Below are 20419 nucleotides of genomic sequence, written 5' to 3' on the forward strand. Positions count from 1 at the left end.
TTTCATATACTATATAGAGGGCCAGCTTCCTACACGGCCTTAAACAGCATTGCCTCTGCTTTGTTACAATTTTGATAACCTACATAATGGTAATTCCAGTATGGAATGTTCAGTTGCTAAGGGGCACACACGACAACCAAAAATCTCTAACTCTGGGCATACAACAATATACTAACCTGTTTCTTAGAACAGAGGACCATCAAAGTTTAATTTTCCATTTTTTGGCTCTTGCCTTACTAGTTACGTTAATTACAATGTCAAAAGGGAGTGCAAAGGGCGGTAGACCTGTTGCTCTACCATCAAAGCCCATGTTTTGAGAATTTCAATTGTTATAACAAAAATAACAATGATGGTCCTAAAGTTTTTCTTGAGCTAAATTACCTGTTGTCTGTCAAAGGAATATGTGAGAGTTTCTCATAATACAGACTTTGTGTACCCAACACTTAGACAATCCCATAAACCCATTCACCAAGGCATTTTAACGCTGACCCATCTGCAGCCTTCACAATACAATGTCTGTTGGCAAAGTAGAACTGAGCTATTACTCCATTGTCATCACAAGAAGAGACCGATGATGTTGTTGACCTTCAGTGCTTTAATCTTTTTACCAGAAGGTTTTGTATCCAGGAATGGAGCTGTACCACCCACTTATGAAGAGTGAATCTCCGCCATGTTAACATACTTTGCATTAGTCTGACATTTAGTGGTTTGGTCTGGAAAATGCTTCGGTTTGCCTGAACTTTTTTATTATGGTTTTCAATCATAGGAGGAGTCAGAATGATGCACTAGGACATCATCATTATTCCTCTGTGCCCCAGAATGTAGTCTCCATCTTCAGATTGTTTTTACAGTTTTGGCTTCAGAAGTAAGGACCAGAGCTCTGTGTTAAAGACTGTTAAAAATAAAACAAAACTACATATATGCTTGAGATGGAGGAGCTAGTAGATGAAACACTTCGAAGTAGAAAGGAATTAGATGATGGAAGAATGAAAACCATGAAATGTGGTGACACCCGTGCAGTTACATTGGAGCTCTGCCACAGGATCAGAAGGATGCCAGAGTTCGGTAACAAGAGCATGTCAACATCAAGAGAAAAAAAACAGACCGGTTTTTCTTGGGAGACTTCTAGCACAAAGGGTGGCAGAACATATAGTCAAAGAGTAACTGTTAACACTTAGTATCTTCTTAATTTAGAGGGCGAGGGTGAAGGACACAAATGTGCATGTAATTTCGGTTTACCTAAGAATCCGAAGTCTGAAGGATGTCCAGTCTTTGCTGCCTTCCAGCAAAAGACTTCAAGTGAAGAGAGTTTGATGCACTATGCTAGAGCACAAGCCAAGAAATACTCCCATAAGAAACTGTGATTGTTGTCAACTGAGGACTCAATTGTAGCCAAGGAGACAGAAGAGGCTCAGAGGGAGCAGTATGTGTTGGAATATGAAGGTTCGGCAACAATAGATCTATGTGTGTGTATGTGTATGTGTGTGTGTGTGTGTGTGTGTGTGTGTGTGTGTGTGTGTGTGTGTGTGTATATATATATATATATATATTATACTGTCTTCTGACGATTATCACTGTTGATATTAGGAGACGTGTGTGGAGTAATTTTGAGGGGTGTGCCACACTGTCAGGCCGTCGTCGTAAGAGGCAAGAGAATCTGCATCCTTTGGTAGGAGATGTATGTATATTTCCTACCAAAGGATGCCGATTCCCTTGCCTCTTACGAGGACGGCCTGACAGGGTGGCACACCCCTGAAAATTACTCCACACATGTCTCCTCCTAATATCAACAGTTATAATCGTCAGAAGACAGCCAGAGTGCAATTCCTCTGAGTGTGTTTATTTTTTTAACTGCAACACATACATACTGAGGCCGTTCCTAAAAAGATTTTTATGATACAGAAAAAGCGTAGGCCTACAATATCTCATGAGGAAAGCCTTTCAGAACTGACCGGGTAGTCCGATTCAATAGGTTAGAAAAATCACTTGACACCAAGAGAACAACAGTTGGTTGTAAAGAGAAGCAAATAGAAAAAAGCTCCATAGGGAGATAATGGCGAAAGATATTCAAGCTCCCCTTAAAAAAGAAGTGTGTTGATGCTTGACAGCTAAGCAGAAGAAAACGTTCTCCAGTATTGAATCTTTCATAGATTCACATGCTTGCATCTTCCCCGTCGTCATGGTGGGAGTCTCACGGTAACAGAATGACCATAGCCGTACTAGAAAAACTGCATAGAAAAATCCCATAGGGAATCCCATTATTTGGTAACCATTCCTCATCATTATTTGGTCCAAAACTCAGCCAATCAGCTGCTAGCCCTGACATCACACTCCCCAGCAGAACCATCATACCTCAGATTTCCTACTGCCTTCGTGTGAGAAGGAGCCTTGCTCAGTTTTGTTCCTGAGTGAACTTTTGACCTTTCCAACTGAAAGTTCTTTCTTCTGGATTTAAGGTACTGTTTTACATCTTATACCTATTATGGCTGAAAGCTCTAAAAAGAGTCTCTTCAGGCCCTACCGATCCTGTGGGAAACCTAGCCTGTATTCTGAAGATCCCCACAAGGACAGCTTGTACTGTCTTCATCCTAAACATGTGCCAAAAGACTGCAAACACTGCAGAACCTTTTCTGCAAAAACTCTGAGACAGGGAGGCACGTTTACTGTTGTGGCTTCAAAAAAAGGTCACTTCAGATTCTGACTCTGAAGAGGAGGTTAATATTCAGTCTTCTAAGAAGAGGAAATCTTCTGCTCCTGAGGAAAAAGTGGAACCTAAAAAGCAGAAAACCAAAGACAAAGAGGCTTCTTCGTCTTCTCTTCCTCACACTCCTCTGAAGAAATCCGCAGTCAAGGGAGGTGTCTTCAGCTCCGTCTACAAAGGTTGGGGCGTCGCCGGCACTGATTTCTGTGAAAACGTCGACCGCGCCGTCGACGACTACAATTGCGTCGACGACTAAAAAACGCCGTCGAACGGTTCGTCGACGACCCCGTCGACGGGAAGAGCAGCTTCGACCTCGCTGACGACTCCGTCGACGATAATACGGATTCCTTCGTCGACGAGAACTCCGTTGACGGGAGCTCCGTTGACGACGTCTTTTAAGTCCCCAAAGTCAAAATCATCGATTTCATTGAAGTCCCTTCCACCGTCGACGGGCTCGTCGACGGTGAAGAAATCTACAAATTTCACAGGCTGAACAAAAATGTCTCCGCTTCCTCCATCAAATCTGCTAGAATTGCAGTCAGAGGATGAAGAGTCATCGGGAGTGGCTTATAGCCCTTCCCAGCTTCAGATAAAGAGCCAGGACACGGATGAAGAAGAATATCAGGATGTTCAAGAGGTGTTCTCATTCCAAGATCGTCCAGTGCACGAATCGAAAAGGTATGAGTCTTTTCAGCAATCCTATGATTATGAGGATGAGGAAGAAGCACAGCCTGATGTGAGAGAAGAGTCTGTCTCAATGTCAATTTCTCTGGTGACTGACTTGCGTGTCATGATCAATGACTATTACCGTCGTTTTCCTGAAGCCATCGCCCCAGCCTCGAAGTCTTCAGCTGGTCCTACTCAAGTTCAAGTAACTCAACCTCCACCTCCTTTTTCAGTGCAAAAGGTCCAATCTCCTCCAATTATTACAATCAGGGATGATTTAGCGGAGAGTGATGCAGAGCAACCAGAAGAAGGACAACTTCTTCAGGAAAATCCAGTTGGGATAGAATGCGATCAATATATTCTACCTGCTACGCCGTCTCCATCGCCGTCGCCAGCAAACTCTCCTCCACAGGATAGTGGAGGATTTCATGATATTATGGAAAAAGCCTCAAAGAGATTTGAACTCCCACTTCCAGTTCAAGAAACTGAGTGTTTTCTCTATGATTTTGGAGAGGAATCAAGAAAATCCATCAGAGCTATTCCTATTATCGATCACATTTGGGACGAGGGATTGAAAATAATGAAGAATCCGGCCTCGGTCGCTGCCTCGGTACCCAGGATAGAGAAAAAATATCGAGCCCCAGAATCCTCTCCAGCATGCTTAATTGGACATCCGCGGCCAGTGTCTGTGGTGATGCAAGCCGCTCAAAGACGGTCACAAAACCCAGTTTCAACTTCTGCAGCTCCTCCTGATAAGGAAGACGAATGGATGGTGCGGGGAAGCACTTTGCTGTGATGGCAGCAGCTTCCATTAGAGCTGCAAATGCTTTAGCTCCATTCAGTAGGTATAATAGACAGATGTGGTCAGATATAGCACCGTTGTTGGCCCATCTGCCTGAGGATAAGATGGAAGAAGCAGCCACCATTTTACAAGATGGGGCTAGGGCGGCATCTGAATCCATAGATATTGCAATGGATATGTCTTCTGTAGCAATCAGGCAAATGACGGGTGCAGTGGCTCTCCGAAGGCAGGGATGGCTTAAAGCCACTTCTTTTAGACTGGAAGTCCAAGCAAAAATAATTGACATGGCGTTCGACGGAGAAAATCTCTTCGGAAAACATGTTGATGATGTTCTCCAAAGTATCAAAGCTGACACAGACACTGCGTGAGCGTTGGGCTCTCTGCAGCAGGGCAAATTCCATTCCTTTCGGAAGAGAGGAACTAGAGAACAATACAATCAAAGATCCTCGTATCAGTCCAGCAGATACCAGCCATAGGGGTATCGTCAGTTTTCAAGCAACCAACAATTTCGATCCTCCAACATCCCGTATCATCAGCAGTCCAAAGGGAAGTCTGCTGCGAGAGGTAAATCGCAACAATCTAATAGAAGACAGTGACTCTCTCAAAGCGCCCGCCACATGCTCAGACCTCAAAGATCATTACCTTTCTCTCTTTTATCAGGAATGGCTGTCGATAACAACAGACAGATGGGTACTGGACGTGATACATCAAGGCCATACCCTGGAATTTATACAGAAGCCTCCGAATCATCCTCCTGTTCACAGGAAGCAAGAACACCTGTCAGCCCTCAAGGCAGAAATTGTATCCCTTTTACAAAAAGAGGCAATAGAAGAGGTTCCGCGTCTTCAACGAGGGAAAGGCTTTTATTCGCATTTCTTTCTAATAAAGAAAAAAGACGCATCGAAATGGAGGCAGGTAATGGACCTGAGAAGTTTGAACCAATTCATCAAAAAGATATCTTTTCGTATGCTATCCCTGCAAGAAATACTCCTACTTCTCTGCAAAGGAGATAACATGGCATCCCTGGACCTTTTAGATGCTTATTTTCATATCCCGATTCATATAAATCACAAAGTTTCTACGTTTCATGGTGGTGGGGCGCCACTACCAGATCAAAGTCTTGTCATTCGGCCTGAAGTCTGCGCCAAGGGTCTTTATGAAATGTATGGCGCCAGTAGCAGCACACCTGAGACTTCAAGACTTCAAGGTCACCAAATGTTCCCAAATCTGGACGATTGGCTCATTAAAGATACTTCGTTCCAGGAAACCCAGCGCTCTCTGCAATTTTGCATGGATCTCTTCAGTCGTCTGGGTCCAAGGATCAAGCTAGAAAAATTGTCCCTCATGCCATCTCAGTCCCTTAAATTTCTGGGAGCCATACTTCGCACAAAGGAAGCAAAAGCTTATCCTTCAGAAGAGCGTACTCAGAAAATCATAAGCCTTGCGTCGCATATACAAACAAAGTGCATTTCTGTGAGAATCTTCAAATCCTTATTGAGGATGATGTCTTCTTGTATCCCCTTACTTCCTAATTGCAGACTGCACATGAGGCCTCTTCAAGAGCTTCTAGATAAACAATGGATTCAATCTCAAGAGTCCTTTGAAGATCGGATCTTTATCACTCCTCAGATCCAAAAGGCCCTGTCATGGTGGAAAATCAGAAAACATTTGACAGAAGGTCTACTCTTCGAACCTCAACATCACAGCTATGTTATGATGACAGATGCATCGCTACAAGGTTGGGGTGCGCACCTCCAAGACCTCGAAATACAGGGTCATTGGTCAGACCGCAAAGTTCAACTTCACATCAACCTGCTAGAGCTAAAGGCAATTTTCTTGGTATTACAAGCATTTCTCCCCAGAATTCACGATTCGACAGTACTAGTCAAAACAGACAGTACAACATCGATGTTTTACCTATTAAAACAAGGGGGTACAAAGTCATAACTCCTGTCAAAAAAAGCGCAAGAGATTTGGAGGTGGTTACTGCTTCACAGCATCTCACTTAAAGTACAGCACGTTCCAGGTGTGAACAACACAAGAGCAGATGTCCTGAGCAGATCATCCAGTGTTTCTCACGAGTGGGAATTGGCTCAAAGTCCGCTTCTCAGAGTGTTCCGTCTATGGGGCACCCCATCGTTGGATCTGTTCGGGAACCACCACAACTCAAAATGCAAACACTTTGCAATCAGGTTTCCTCAAAAGGCATTGTGGGCAATGCACTACAGATGCGCTGGACCTAGATGTTCGCGTACGCATTCCCTTCATTTCCTCTGATATCGAGGGTGTTACGGAAGATGAAATCGGAACCGTGCCACTTAATTCTCATAGCCCCGGCAAGGCCGAGACAAGCTTGGTTCTCAGAACTTCTCAAGTTATCAGTGGCACCCAGAATACAGTTCCCATTATTGCAGGACCTGATCACTATGAACGAAGGTCAAATTCTCCACCCAAATTTGAAATCGCTAAACTTGTCAGCATGGAACCTCACGAACATGAATTCCAATCTTTAAATATTTCTCAGGAATGCCGAGATATTCTTTCACTATCTCGGGCAATCTCTACGAATAAGACGTATGCGGCAAAATGGAAGAGATTTTTGTCAAAGGTGCCCATCTAAAAATCTGCATCCCTTTAACGCCTCTTCAAAGCAAATTCTTTCGTATCTTTTGCATTTGGCTAAATCAGGACTTTCACATACGTCTATAAAAGTGCATTTGGCCGCTATCTCAAGATATAGGAGGGTTCCTAATCATCCATCTCTTTGGTCACAAAGAGTGATAAAAGAATTTCTCAAAGGGTTCTTCAGAGTGTTTTCCCCCGGTGCAACGCCCAATAGTCTCTTGGCAGCTTAATACGGTTCTTACGCAGCTCATGAAACCGCCGTTTGACCCAGTACATAAAGCGGATTTACAGTTTATTTCATGGAAGACAACCTTGCTGTTAGCTCTCGCGTCAGCAAGAAGGGTCAGTGAGATTCAAGCCTTCTCAATTGCAGAACCTTTTCTCCAATTCCGACAGGATAGAGTTATCCTTAGAACAAATCCAAAGTTCAATCCTAAGGTCCCGTCCATTTTTCATCTCAATGAGCCTGTAGTGTTACCTACATTCTTTAGAGATCCTTCTTCATCTGCGGAAAGAGCCCTACACTCTCTTGACATTAAGCGATGTTTAAAATTCTACATTGACAAAACAAAATCTTTCAGTAAAAACAAAGCAACTTTTTGTGGCTTTTTCTGGTCCCAGAAAAGGGTTGACGCTGTCCAGATCTAGCATTTCGAGATTTAATAAATTCGGCCATTTCCTTGTGTCATGTCAAAGCTGGAAAACCTCTACAATCCAGGGTGCACGCGCATTCTACGAGAAAGATGGCAACTTCTACGGCTCTGTTTGCAGGAGTGTCTCTGCCAGACATTTGCAGGGCAGCGACGTGGGAAAATGTGCACACCTTCACTAGACACTATTGTCTAGACACAGCATGGAAAGAGGATGCAGCAGCGGGACAAGCAGTTCTACGATTATTTCAATAAGGTATTTATCAAGATATATATATTTGTTCTTGTATACATATTGCAGATATATCTGTCTATTTACCCATTTATTTTCTTGCAATATTTGAATACTATCTTGGCATAAGTATTCTTATAAGATTGTTAATATCCTGGAAATAGGACCAGAGCCCGCAAAGAATATGGGGTTCTATCCTGGAAACGCAGTTTGGTACAAGTACTGCTCGCTATTCTGATACAAGCATGTGAATCTATGAAAGATTCAATACTGGAGAAAAAACAAGTTACTTACCTGTACACTATGGTTCTCCAGTATTATCTTTCATAGATTCACATGCTGCCCGCCCACCTCCCCGTTTCTCAGGTAGAACCTTTTTATCTCTAGATATATCCTTGTCTCTCACTTGGGACTGGAAATCTGAGGTATGATGGCTCTGCTGGGGAGTGTGATGTCAGGGATAGCAGCTGATTGGCTGAGTTTTGGACAAAATAATGATGAGGTATGGTTACCAAAAAATGTGATTCCCTATGGGATTTTTCTGTGCAGTTTTTCAAGTACTGCTATGGTCATTCTGTTACCGTGAGACTCCCACCATGACGACGGGGAAGATACAAGCATGTGAATCTGTGAAAGATAATACTGGAGAACCATAGTGTACAGGTAAGTAACTAGTTTTTTATAACCCCAGAAAAAGAAAACTGCCTCAAGACCAAGGTAGCAGCATTAATAACAAAAAAAAAAAAAGAAATTTCAGATAATCCGCGCCTACAAATACCTGTAAAAACAGGACACGAGAGCTATGGAAGTTTTAGAATAGATCCCCTCCATTATGTCCTGAACCACAGGAGGAAGAACAGGATTAAGTATGAGAAAGAAACACAGCCGGTCTTACAAAAGGATGCATATCAGGAATAAGCCATATGGAAGTATAAAGAAATAGATTCTCTTCAAGAGTAAATGGGTGCATACCCATCAAATGCACCCTGCCAGTCGACTTAGCATTGTATCATGCAATAATTAGGAGAACAGCTAATACTGGGTACCGGGTAAGACCGGCTACAGCAGTGCGGAAAAACCTATGTCTTCCTATGTTATCCAGTGTAATCCATCCACATAGGGAAGCTTTTAAAGAGACCACCTCGTCATTTTATGGGTGAAAACAGTAAAATCCATCCCCACACGACCCTACCTAAATCAGACATAATGTTCCTTCTGCCACACTCATTGCAGCACTGCTTCTTAGAGGGCGAATACACCAGCATCCAATAGCCCCTGACAAGAATAGTAAGAGACTAGATGCTGTTGGTAGGACAAGGAAGGGGGAACACCCAAACCTTTATGGGCTTGGACCATGCTGGTAAATAAGTAATCTTTAATCACCGCTAATCACAACAATGCCGTTTGGAGTAGAATAGGTGCTTTTCTACAGAATGGTGCAAAATCATATCGGACAAATTGGTGCTGAATATCTGGTGCCCAACTAGTGTAGGGAATTGGATCTCCTACTACCCCACCAAAAAGGCAATCGTACAAGAAATGATTCAAGTGTGTTCTTCCGCAAGATATAAATGAAATATTGATGAAAAATGCCTTTGGTATAGCGGTTTACTCTTCTAGAGTCTGTCCTAGTTATTAAAATAATGCTGTTATGTTTTGTAACAAGTTTGTTTTCAAACCTTTTGTAATTGAAGTCTCCAGGTATTTGTAGTACAAATGTGCTGTACCTTTAACATCAGCAGAGCAAATCCTTCAAAGTGTTACTTATATGTGATCATTTAGGTGACAATATGTGCATAACCTGCGTTTGTAGATCAGTAGTCTACTGCAGTGACTTTGAAGATGAACTTTGGGTAATTTAAGTACTGAAAAATTGTATAATTGCTGGTTTGTTTCCATGTTTTCTATTTTATAGTCATTTGTTGCTGAAGCCATGTTGATAATGGCCACTATTCTTCACTTGGGCAAGTCTTCACTTCCAAAGAAGCCAATCACAGATGACGACGTTGACCGAATCTCTCTTTGCCTGAAGGTTTTGTCTGAATGTACTCCATTGATGAATGACATTTTCAACAAAGAATGCAGACAGTCTCTTTCACACATGCTTTCTGCTAAACTGGAGGAGGAGAAACTATCTCAGAAGGTAAATATTTAAGTTTTTGCTCATCATTAAGCATATGTTCAATGCTGTTCTTGACGGTTAAAAAAACAAAGATCAAAGGCATACTGTGTAGATAAAAGGATTGAAAGACAACATTGTTAAGCAATATATATGGGATAAAGTCCCCCTTGCCGTATATTGCAAGTCACTGAGGAGAGCTATGACCATATTGCTGGATGAGGCCAAATGATGAGATCCTTTATAAGGTCATGGGACTCTGAGTTGACTTGCAAAATTCTTTTAACCTACAGCAGACTGTATTTTATTCCATATTCTGCATGACCACACCATCGCCTATTCCCCCAAACTGCGCAAGTCTTTGCGGTCTTGCTCCTTTTTTTCATACGAAAGAGATAGTACAGTTGCATGACATGAAGAATAGTAGTGCAAATGAGAGTGTAGTGTGAAAAAGAAAATCATCAAAAACAGTTGTTAATGCAATTCAAATTAAAAAAAATAATGAAACTCTGAATCTGTGGAAACATGCTCATTCTTTTCTGTAATGGCCTATAGTATGCACAAAATAAACGTTCTCCAATATGGAATCTTTGATAGATTCACATGCTTGAATCATTCCACGTCATCGAAGTGAGAGTCCCACAGTACCATAATAAAGCAGTATGTATCACTATCATAGGCTATAATGGCAATGAAACAGTCAGTTTAATAGCCTATATCCTTTTTTTTTTTTGTTTGTTTTAATTGATAAAAAATAAATAAACTTGAACAATAACCAATCAGGGGATAGTACTCTCTAGAACACTCCTAGCAGAGGCCGAGTCTCTCACACGTCTTGTGAAGGGTGTCTCTCTGAGCTCTACTCCGTTTCTTCAGCTATTCAATTTTAATCATCAAAGATTAGCTTTCATGTTTCATTTCTCTCTGACTGTGTTAGACCTGGCCCTTTTGGCAGGTTTATCTCCAAACTTTACAGAGAAACAAAGCTTTAACGGCAGACTGTTAGTTCTGCACCTCACACAAGTTTCCTTAATTAAAAAAACTCCAGCGTGACGATAGCCCTCTGTGTCCCAGATCCTGAAAATGTGTCCCAGATCCTGAAAATGTAGCTGTAAGTGGGTGTGCGCCAGGAAATGAAGTCCAAGATACTTTTTGTTGTATAAAAAGTCTTTATTTCGAATTTGTATTTCCCATATGATAATAGAGCATTCAGCTCAGCCAGCGCGTTTCGTTCTCATTTGGAGAACTTCATCAGGGCTTTAGGTACAGCAAGGCAAAAAGTCAAAAGTAGTCATGAAGAGGTGGTCCAAAGTAGGTGTTCTCACAGACGGACCCGTGGAACCACTCTACGAGGATCTTCTCTTTCGGGCTTGACTCAGCCCTGGATATTCTTCTTTGCATCCAGCGCAATACACTGGAACACATACTTTGGATCACCTCTTCATGATTACTTTTGACTTTTTGCCTTGCTTTACCTAAAGCCCTGATGAAGTTCTCCAAGGGACTCCTCGCTGGGCTCAATAGACCTGGTCTGTATTCAGAGTGGTGGGAGGAGTTTTGTTTCCACCTGAATAGGCTGTGTCTCCCAATGCTGTCTCCGCCCCTATTGGTCATGGTGCACCAGGAAGGACAGGACTAGTTTGGACTTGGTTCAGAGACCATTACAGCAAAGAGAACAATGAAAAAATGCGGTAAAAGTATTACACCTAAAACCCCCAGGGAATTTAGATTACTTCAAGAAACAAGAGGACCTAAGCAAGAAAAAGGACTGTGTGAGGAGCACTGCCTTTTCTGTGTGAGGGGTGGGTTGGCCTTCAGTTGCTGTTTCTGTGTGTGGTGGAGGTAAAGGACTGATTTTTATTTTTTTTGCCCTTGCTCCAAAGGTGTGTGTGTGTGTGTGTGTGTTGGCCTCATGTTGGAAATCTCAGTGACATAAAGATTCGCGACATTAAAGATTTACGGTAAGATCCTTGCCGGATCTGAAATAAACCTGCCTGGAAGGAGTGCTGGAAACTGTGTAAGGACCGCTTTTTTTGCCATTGGGAAGCATGTGGTAAGTGCTACATGGGGCAAGTTTCTTGTGGTCTGCACGCAAGCCGGTGGTGAGCGTTTGAAAATCTGCAGCCCGAGGCGTGGGCTTACTCGCCAACAAGGAGAGGAAGAAGCGCTGGTGGCTTGCCTCGGTGCCGCACCATGCAGTCCTCTTCAGCGCAGCCCCCTCCCTTTGGAAAGGGAACCACAATGCAGGGACCAACAGAGAAAGAAGCCCTCAACACGCGGTGAGCGTGGGAGGAAAATGTGCCGCCCCCCCACAGGTGAGGCTCCTCCTTGAGAGCCACAGCCTGGGGAGAAGCCAACACACTGAGGGTTCGTTTCAGCGGCTCGCTCTCTCCAGCAGCAGGCCGTCGGCACCATCCGCCTGTAGTACAGCCATCCTCCTCTGCCGAGGGAACCCCGTGGCGCGGAACCAGAGTGAAGCAGGAGCCTCACACCCGCACCAGGCCGACATGCAGCCGAAAAGAAAAGACCCTTGCTCCTCCCGCCTATTGCAGCGGGGGAGGCTGCTCTGCGATGTATCGGGTAGTCCCGAGAAGGGACAAAGAGGGGGCAAACAAATCATTGTTGCTCCCCTTATGAGACCAGAAAGGAAGCATTTGGCTCTTCATTGGTCAGTAATCCTCAACGAAGGTCCCGCTTTGCCCCTTTTCCCTCCCCTCGCCTTACTCCCTGCACAAGCAGCCAAGTGGCACGGCAACCCCCACTGTGGAGCAGGGATTACCCGTCCCACTTTTTCACCGATTGGGCGCACCGGAACGTGGTGCCCCTGCCTTGAGGGAGTTAGGGAAAGGTAGATTTGGCAACGTGGGTATTTGTTCTGTTTTCTCACATGCTACCTTATATGCCCTGATATTTGGATTCATGACATTTTGAATCCTTGTAACATCAAAACAATGAGAATTATGTTCTTGAACTTCATGATATGCATAAAGTGACTGCTTTTCAGATGTGTTATCACTTTTGCAACTTAGAAGTATTTACTTGAGTGCACTAACTGTGACCTTATGGCAAAGTGGTTTTATGATCTATGTAATGTCATGAACAAGTGCCTAGTGGCACGTGTTTTTATGTGCAATACAAAGGATTTTTTTAGACCTGTGTGTCTGTCTGTCTCTGTCGCGCAAACAATTTACACATGGGATAAGCTTGACTGCTCTTCCAAGCTACCAAGGGAGTGAGCAGAGGTTATCTTGGATGTGTAACTCCCTTACAGTGACTGGAGTGGTGGGTTCTGCCTGGCTTATGTGCAAACCCTAGCCAACCAGAAACACCATTTCTAACATCCTGACACTAGTATGTCAGAGTAACAGAAAACAAGGTAAGGGACTACAAAATATGGCTAACCTTTCCTTTAAAAACACACACTGAGAGAGATGGGACTACAGAAACTTAAACCCGTCATTTCTGATGAGGACAGTGAGTATTCCTTCGACTCACAGCAGAAGTCAAAGGTCTTTAGAAGGCACGCAGAAAAGCCATAAAAAAGACTAAACAAGGGTCTCTCACACAGAGAGAGAAAAAGGGAAGACATTTCCTCAAAGGTAGACCCTCCTTAGCCCTGATACTACATCAGGAAAATCTCCATAACCTGACAGTGAGGCGTATACAGCAAAACTGCTATCAAAATAATTGTTATCAAATTGCGATGGTAACGTCGTCAGCCACAACCATGTCCAGTATTACTGCCTCATCTGCGAATGGCCTCCTCTCCGAAAGGCCTCATCTGCGAATGGCCTCATCTTCAATGGCATAGTCTACAACGATCGTCCAGGACTGCCTCATCTATGGCTGTTGTTTGACGGTCATTCAACTATAGCCTCATCTACGATGTTCATCTACGATGGTCATCTACAACAGCCTCCTCTTTGATGGTTGTCTGCGACGTCCTCGTCTATGACGTCCTCGTCTATGACGTCCTCGTCCACGATGGCCTTGTTTATGAAGACTTAGTCTGTGACGGCCTCGTCTACAAATGGCCTCGTCTACAAATGGCCTCGTCTACCACTGGCCTTGTCTACAAATGGCCTACTCTATGATGGCATTGTCTACGAAAGCCTCATCTGCGATAGTCTACAACAATGTCCTCGTCTACGAGGGTTGAAGCGTTGTCAACATCAGCCTTGTCATCTACGTCCGCCTCCTCTACGACTATCTTGATGGCCATATAGATGGCGAAAGCACCACAGTCGTCAACAAGAACAAAAGACACATAATTCAGAATAACTTAATGTCAAGAATTAAGGGGGCTAATAGGAGCATGTTTATAATAGTTAGCAATGTATGGAGAGGCAATTTGTGGAGCAATTTCACCACTTCGCATTGCCTCCAACTTCAGAGCATGGCTCAGGTCTACAAACACTTTCCTCAGCTTGCAAGGTCACATCGTTTCCGATATGTCAGCATTCTCCAATACTTCTGCCATTCCAACAATGATCCCAATGTTGAAAATTGCCATGCTTCCTGGGAATGACCCGTTCACATCTGATGATGGTAGAGCGATGGCTCCCAAGCAGTGTAATCCCCACCAGAAGATTTTTGTGGTTTCTATACCCTTCGTGAACGAGTATCGAAACACCTCAAGTAGCAAATAAGCAATTTCTTTGTTTTCTTAATGATTTTACATAGAAATGCTGCAAGACCTATTTCAATTGTTCATATATCCAGGGAGAATTACAATCATGGAAATCCCGGTCACTCATAACCCTGCCTAACCAGCAAGGAGATGTTTTTAACTATGCTCGGTGCTACTCTGCCAGTTCACTGGCAATATGGGATAGGTAGAACCACAAGATTTGGTCAGATATTGCTACATACATAGAATTTCTGTCGGAAGACCGAGAGGGCAGAAACAAAAAAGATTCTGCAGGGAGGGGAGAAGTGTTCTCATCAGAAAACGAACATTGAGCTTTAGATATAGCTTCAATAGAATTCTCACAACTGGTCAGGTCAGTGTTCCTTAGACGCCAAGGTTAGTTCCTGGCCACAACGGTTACAACCAGAGGTGCAAATATATAATATGTTCACCTTACCATGGCGTCGCTCTGTTTGTCAAGCATCTCGACGAAGCCTTGCAAGCCGTCAAGCCTGACTCTGATACCGCAAGATCTTTTGGGCACATTACAATTATGAAAAACACCCTTTAGAGGGACCCGCGAAAGAGACACTTATCTGTATCAAGGAGGATACCAGAGATATCAGACTTATCAACCCTCTCAGTAGCCCTTAGGCTAGTTTACCTTTAGTAACAACGTTCTGGTGCTGCTTACGCCGTCCTGTGGGAGAAACAATTCCGAAATGTTGTCTTCTGAGGCATAAAATAGCACCGTACAAATCTGTCCTAAATCTCATCACATATGGTCGGATGTTGGAGTTCACCAAGATAGCACCCACCTTATCCCCATCTGCTTTGGAAGGGAGTGCTAGCTATGTTAACCATGGAGTAAAGCCCATATTCTCAGCAAGCAACGGGCTTCTATTCTCAATTTTTCCTCATAAACATGAAAACAGAGGAGTGGCGATACTTTATAGTCCCCCGGAAATTTTACGACTATTTCCAGAGACAATCCTTATCCTCTCCGACACCACATGACCTATCTGAATTAACAGGTTTCATACTTCCGCATTCCCGACCCAAGCATTAATGTTCTCACATGTGGCTTCAAATCAGCTTCCTGCACTTTTCCCTACTGCCTAGCCTCTGGCGCAGATTTTCTCAGGAAGAACGGTCATCGGGTATTCCCCTACCTCAACAACTGGTTGATGAAAGCTTAAAGGCCACAGAGGCTTGGCCTAAAGTAGTTAAACAAACTAGGTCTCCTTGTGAATTATCAAAGATCATCAACTCCACTCTATACCAAGGCTTTCTATCCCAAGACATGCACCGAAGGCCCTAGGAACTGTATCTCGAACAAAAAAATCAGTCCGTCTGGTCAATTAGCTTCCGGGCATCATGTCCTCCGTGATCAGTATGATCCCTCTTGCATGCCTAAAAATGAGAGCTTTACCGGAACTGCTACAAAAACAATACATTTCAAAAAAAGAATCAGTTTAGGGACTGGTGAACTTCCCACATGTATAATGCAAGCTCTAATCTGGTGATCCCAGACCTCCTACCTGTCAGAGAACCTCACTTTCTTACCTCAAATACCTCACTTCGTAGTGAGTGCGGATGGCTCCCTGGAGAACTCATTCAGTCGTCCACAGAATGTGAAAATTCAAGGTAAGTGGTCTGCGCTCCAGAAGAACCATACTTCTCAATCCCCTGCAGTGCAAAGCTATCTAACTTAGTCTCCAGGCATTCCTGTCAATGATTGCGGGGTCTTCTGTATTACTTCGCGTGGATAATACCACCAGCATGCAATACGTGTACAAATGACGCGGCACAAGATCACTTGTGCTGCCCAAGGAAGATCAGGAAATATGTAGCCCGCTAACTACATAGAAAATAACTATTCGGGCCCAACATGTCCCCTGGACTGTCAATCTCTTAGCAGACATACTAAGCAGAACTGGACACAGCCTCCACAAATGAGAGTTTGATCAGTCTGTGATGTGGTGATCTCGTTCTGGGGCAAACCGGTCCTAGATCTCTTTGCAACAAACGAAAACCGCAAATGCCAGTTCTTTGCAAGTTATCATCCACATCCAGGATCATGGAGAAATGCATTTCGACAGATGGTCCCGGATCTGTGCCTAGAACCTCCTCCTCCCCATACCTTTTAATGCCAAGGTTCTCAGCAAGAGGAAAGGGGAGCAGTGTTGTCTCATCCTGATAGCCTCCAGGTAGCCCACGCAGCATTGGTTCATAGAGCTTCTCCTATTTAAATACTGCCACATTCACCTACAACATCCCCTAAATTTTTGATTATGATCTAAGGCAGGTGTTTTGTCCCGACTCAATCTCTCTCTCCTCTTATGTGCATGGCTCCTAAATTTCATGGATTCAAAGATCTCTATATTCCTCAGGACTGCAGGTCTGTTCTCTCCAAATCAAGTCAGAAGCCAGGACAAAGACATGTAAGCAGTAATTGAAAAGCTTCTGTGTATGGCGCCAGTTATCAAACCTGCATCCTCTTCTAGCACTACCCTATCTTCGCTTGCTAGCTCAGTCACGGTTGGTACATGCATCTGTTAGGGTACAGCTTACAGCAATATAAAGATATAGATGCTCATCACAGTTTCTCTCTTTCTGCCATGCAGAATCATTAAACCGTTTGTGAAAGAATTATTCAGAGTTTTTTTCTCCTGTAAGAGCTCCTTCCTCAGACTGGAACCTGAACATAGTTCTATCTCAAGTCATGAAGAGTTCATTCAAACCCATTCACAGAGCACACCTCATATTTCTCCAATGGAAGTTTGCCTTGTTACTAGCGCTCACTCTGACCAGGAGGGTAGAGGAGATACAGGCTTTCTCAACTCAAAAATCTTCTTTCTCCTCCCACGCAGTTTAGTGCTTCTCAGAACCAATCCAAAGATTTTTTTCCCAAGGTTCCTTTGGATTTTGCCTCAAAAACTATAATATTTTGAGCTTTCTTCCCAAATCCAGCATCACCAGCTGATAGGTCTATACATACTCTAGGTATGACATGATATCTGAAATTCTACGTACATCGCTCTAAACCACTCATTAGAACTGACCGACTGTTGGCATCAGATGGACACCCTTGTAAGGGTGCTCCAGTAACTATGGCAGCCATCTCTTGATGAATTTGAGCTGCAATCCAGTTCTGCCACTCAAAGGCTGGCAATCCTCTCACAGCGAAAACCATGATGTACTCCACTAGGGCACTTTCCACCTCAGCTTCTTTGTGGAACTGCCTCTGGAAAAGATAGATCGTGTTGCGATTTGACAGTGTGTGCATATAATAATGCAGCATTATTTACTGTAATTGACACGCAGTGATGCAGCGGCTGGACAGGTTTTTACTATTTTCCGTAAGGGGAGCCTCTTTTGTTTCCATGTGTTTGCTTATGTATTTATGCAAATTTTAATGTATTATATAATTTTTTTTTTTTTTAATTATTAAATTGCATAGGAATGTTATGTCTATATGTTCTACCCACCACCTTCTATTTGCACTAACACTATAAAATATACAAATACAGTAACTGCTTGCGTCTCTGTTTCAGGAGTGTGAATCTATGAAAGATTCAATACTGGAGAAGAAAATAAGTTACTTGCCTGTAACTGCCTTCCTCCAATATTTGTAACTCCCCCCGAGAGGCTCGGGATTCTTTAATCCCACTTGTGCTTGAAAATCTGAGGGATTCGGCCTCTGTTGGGAGTGTTCTAGAGGGTGCTGTCTCCCGATTGGTTAAAGTTCAAGTTTCGTTTTGTCTTGTTTTTTTAACTGAGAATGATTCATACATGTGAATCTATGAAAGATACCAATATAGGAGATCTGCAGTTACAGATAAGTAACTTATTTTCTTACCATGCATATGGCCTTTCTGCTGGTCGCTGTTCATTTTAGAAAAAAACACTAAAAGTCTCATGTTTCATTGTATAAACTGCAGATGTAATGGAGCTCTGTGACCTGCCTTTCACATTGGCTGCTAGCTATGAAAGCAGGCATTGTGGTATCAAAACTCGGCTGGATACATTTATGCCAGTTGAGAAGCTACATTATATTTCTATTTGAACTAAATAGATACATCACAACTTGACTCTAATTGACTTGAGCTCTGGAGGGCTGGGTAACCTTGTTGGCACCGGTGGCCCACTTCAACTCGGCCCGGAGGACACTGGTGAAGTGGTGGCTTTGGGCGTCTGCTTTTGGCAGTTCCGGAGACCTCAGAGTCTTCTCTTTGGGAGTATTTCTAGGATGCAGGTAACAGTTCCGCTGTTTTCAGAATGTCTTGATCTTTATTGAAGCCAGCAGTCCTCCCAGAGTTTTTAGAGGTCGCTGGCTGCAAGACAGATCGCAGGTTCTCAGAAACTGGGGACAGGCCTGTAGGGCTGGTGCTAAGGCAGTCGCTGTCTTTAGTCTTCTCTGAAGGGTCATCTTCTTTCTTCCTAGGTAATCGCAGATCTACTTTCTAGGTTTGGGGAGCCCCCTTAATACTAAATTTAGGAGGCCTTTTAGAGGCGTTGTATGTAGGTCCAATGAGAACCTTTCCTGGGGTGACTATACCCTCTATTATGCCACGCTCCTGTGAGAGGAGGCATAGACCTAGCCCTGATTGGAGGGGTCTACCCATCTTCAAGATGGTGGGGACTGAAAGCTGTGCCTTACCTCGCCTCCCCCGTCTTAGGGGTGGGGTTGGCAGAGGTGGCCACACCACCTATTCTTCCTAGTTTTGCCTGCCTAAAGTGGGGGTGTAAACCGGGGGCTGCCTTCGGCTGCTAGCAGCAGTGGCTGGGGGTCGCATTACTAAGGCTGCATGCCTTTGAAGCTTCCCTCTCAAACGCTGTGCCCATCCTGAGCCCTGGATGTTCCATGTTTCTGGTCCCAGAGAGCAGTGGCTCTCATCCCAGGGGTCCAGAAACATGCCTGGTGGTGGCAGTCTGCCTACAGCCAGTCTGTTACCACGCCAGGATTGGTAGGTTTTCAGGGGGCACCACTGAGGGGCCCTCTGAATACATGGTTGAGTACATCCCACACTGCCATCAGTGTGGGTTTATTGAGAGGAGTAGTTTGGTACCAAACACTTCTAGTTTCAAAGAAGCCAACATGGTGCTGGGGAACCAGAGTTGTCAAGTTTCCAGCCCATGTACTCTCTATCGCTTCCCTGGCACTTACAATATCTAAGAATGGACTTCAGTATTGCATAAGCATATCTGCCCATGCAAATATGCCCACCCCTGTGGTATAGTGCCTTAGGGCTGGAAGACCTGCTAGAGGGGTTACTTACATTTACCTTAGGCAGTGCAAGTTGGTATGTCACACAGGCAGTATACCATGTCAACTCTTTGGGACTTATGAGACACTCGGGGACCCTCTTCAGTGCCAAAGCCCTACGTACCATTTACTAGGGGCTTACAGGGGGCCTGAAGGGCAAATTGTGGACTAGTTTTAGGGAAGAAGCACTGGCACAGGGTACCGTGTTGGTATGAACATTGTGTACTACAATCGAAACAAAATCGTATACCAGGTAAAAAGGTGGGGCTAACATGTCAAAAAAGACACTCTCTCACACTAGGTCACCTTTTCTTCACCTTTCACTTATAAACAGGGAGCTTGTGTTTTCTCTTGCCTGTGAATAGTAATTCATAACACTTTGATGGCTCATTTTTATGCCACATAGATTGCTGTAAGAACTGTAGGTTGTGATAAATGCTAATTTATCTAATTCCTCCGTACACTGATTGAGTATTTATTTCCTAACTATTGGACTCAATCTTTGAGGGTTGTGACTTCAGTTTTTGAATTTTGCGCGTAAAGTCAAATCTTTTGTCATATACTCCAATCTTGAGAAACTTATTTTCCATGTCTAGCTGCTTCAGGTTAGAATGGGAGCACAGAGGGTCCTAAACAAAACTTCTCTCTTGTTTACTCCATGAGGAGGCATACAGCAATGCCTGGGATAAATACACAACCTTATCTCTATTGTTTAGGGGTGCCCA

At 43.7% G+C, this 20419-nt stretch overlaps 1 protein-coding gene across 1 annotated transcript in view; it reads left to right on the forward strand.

Moving 5' to 3' along the window:
• COPB1 (coat protein complex I subunit beta 1) overlaps nucleotides 1-20419 on the forward strand; it is a 250477-nt gene that overhangs the window by 168203 nt on the left and 61855 nt on the right. Inside the window, exon 15 of the mRNA XM_085648117.1 lies at nucleotides 9592-9819. Coding sequence (XP_085504243.1) covers nucleotides 9592-9819 — 228 coding nt within the window. The remainder of the gene's footprint in view (nucleotides 1-9591; nucleotides 9820-20419) is intronic.

Source organism: Triturus cristatus, chromosome 3_2 (genome assembly GCF_964204655.1).
Source record: "Triturus cristatus chromosome 3_2, aTriCri1.1, whole genome shotgun sequence".
NCBI lineage: Eukaryota > Metazoa > Chordata > Amphibia > Caudata > Salamandridae > Triturus > Triturus cristatus.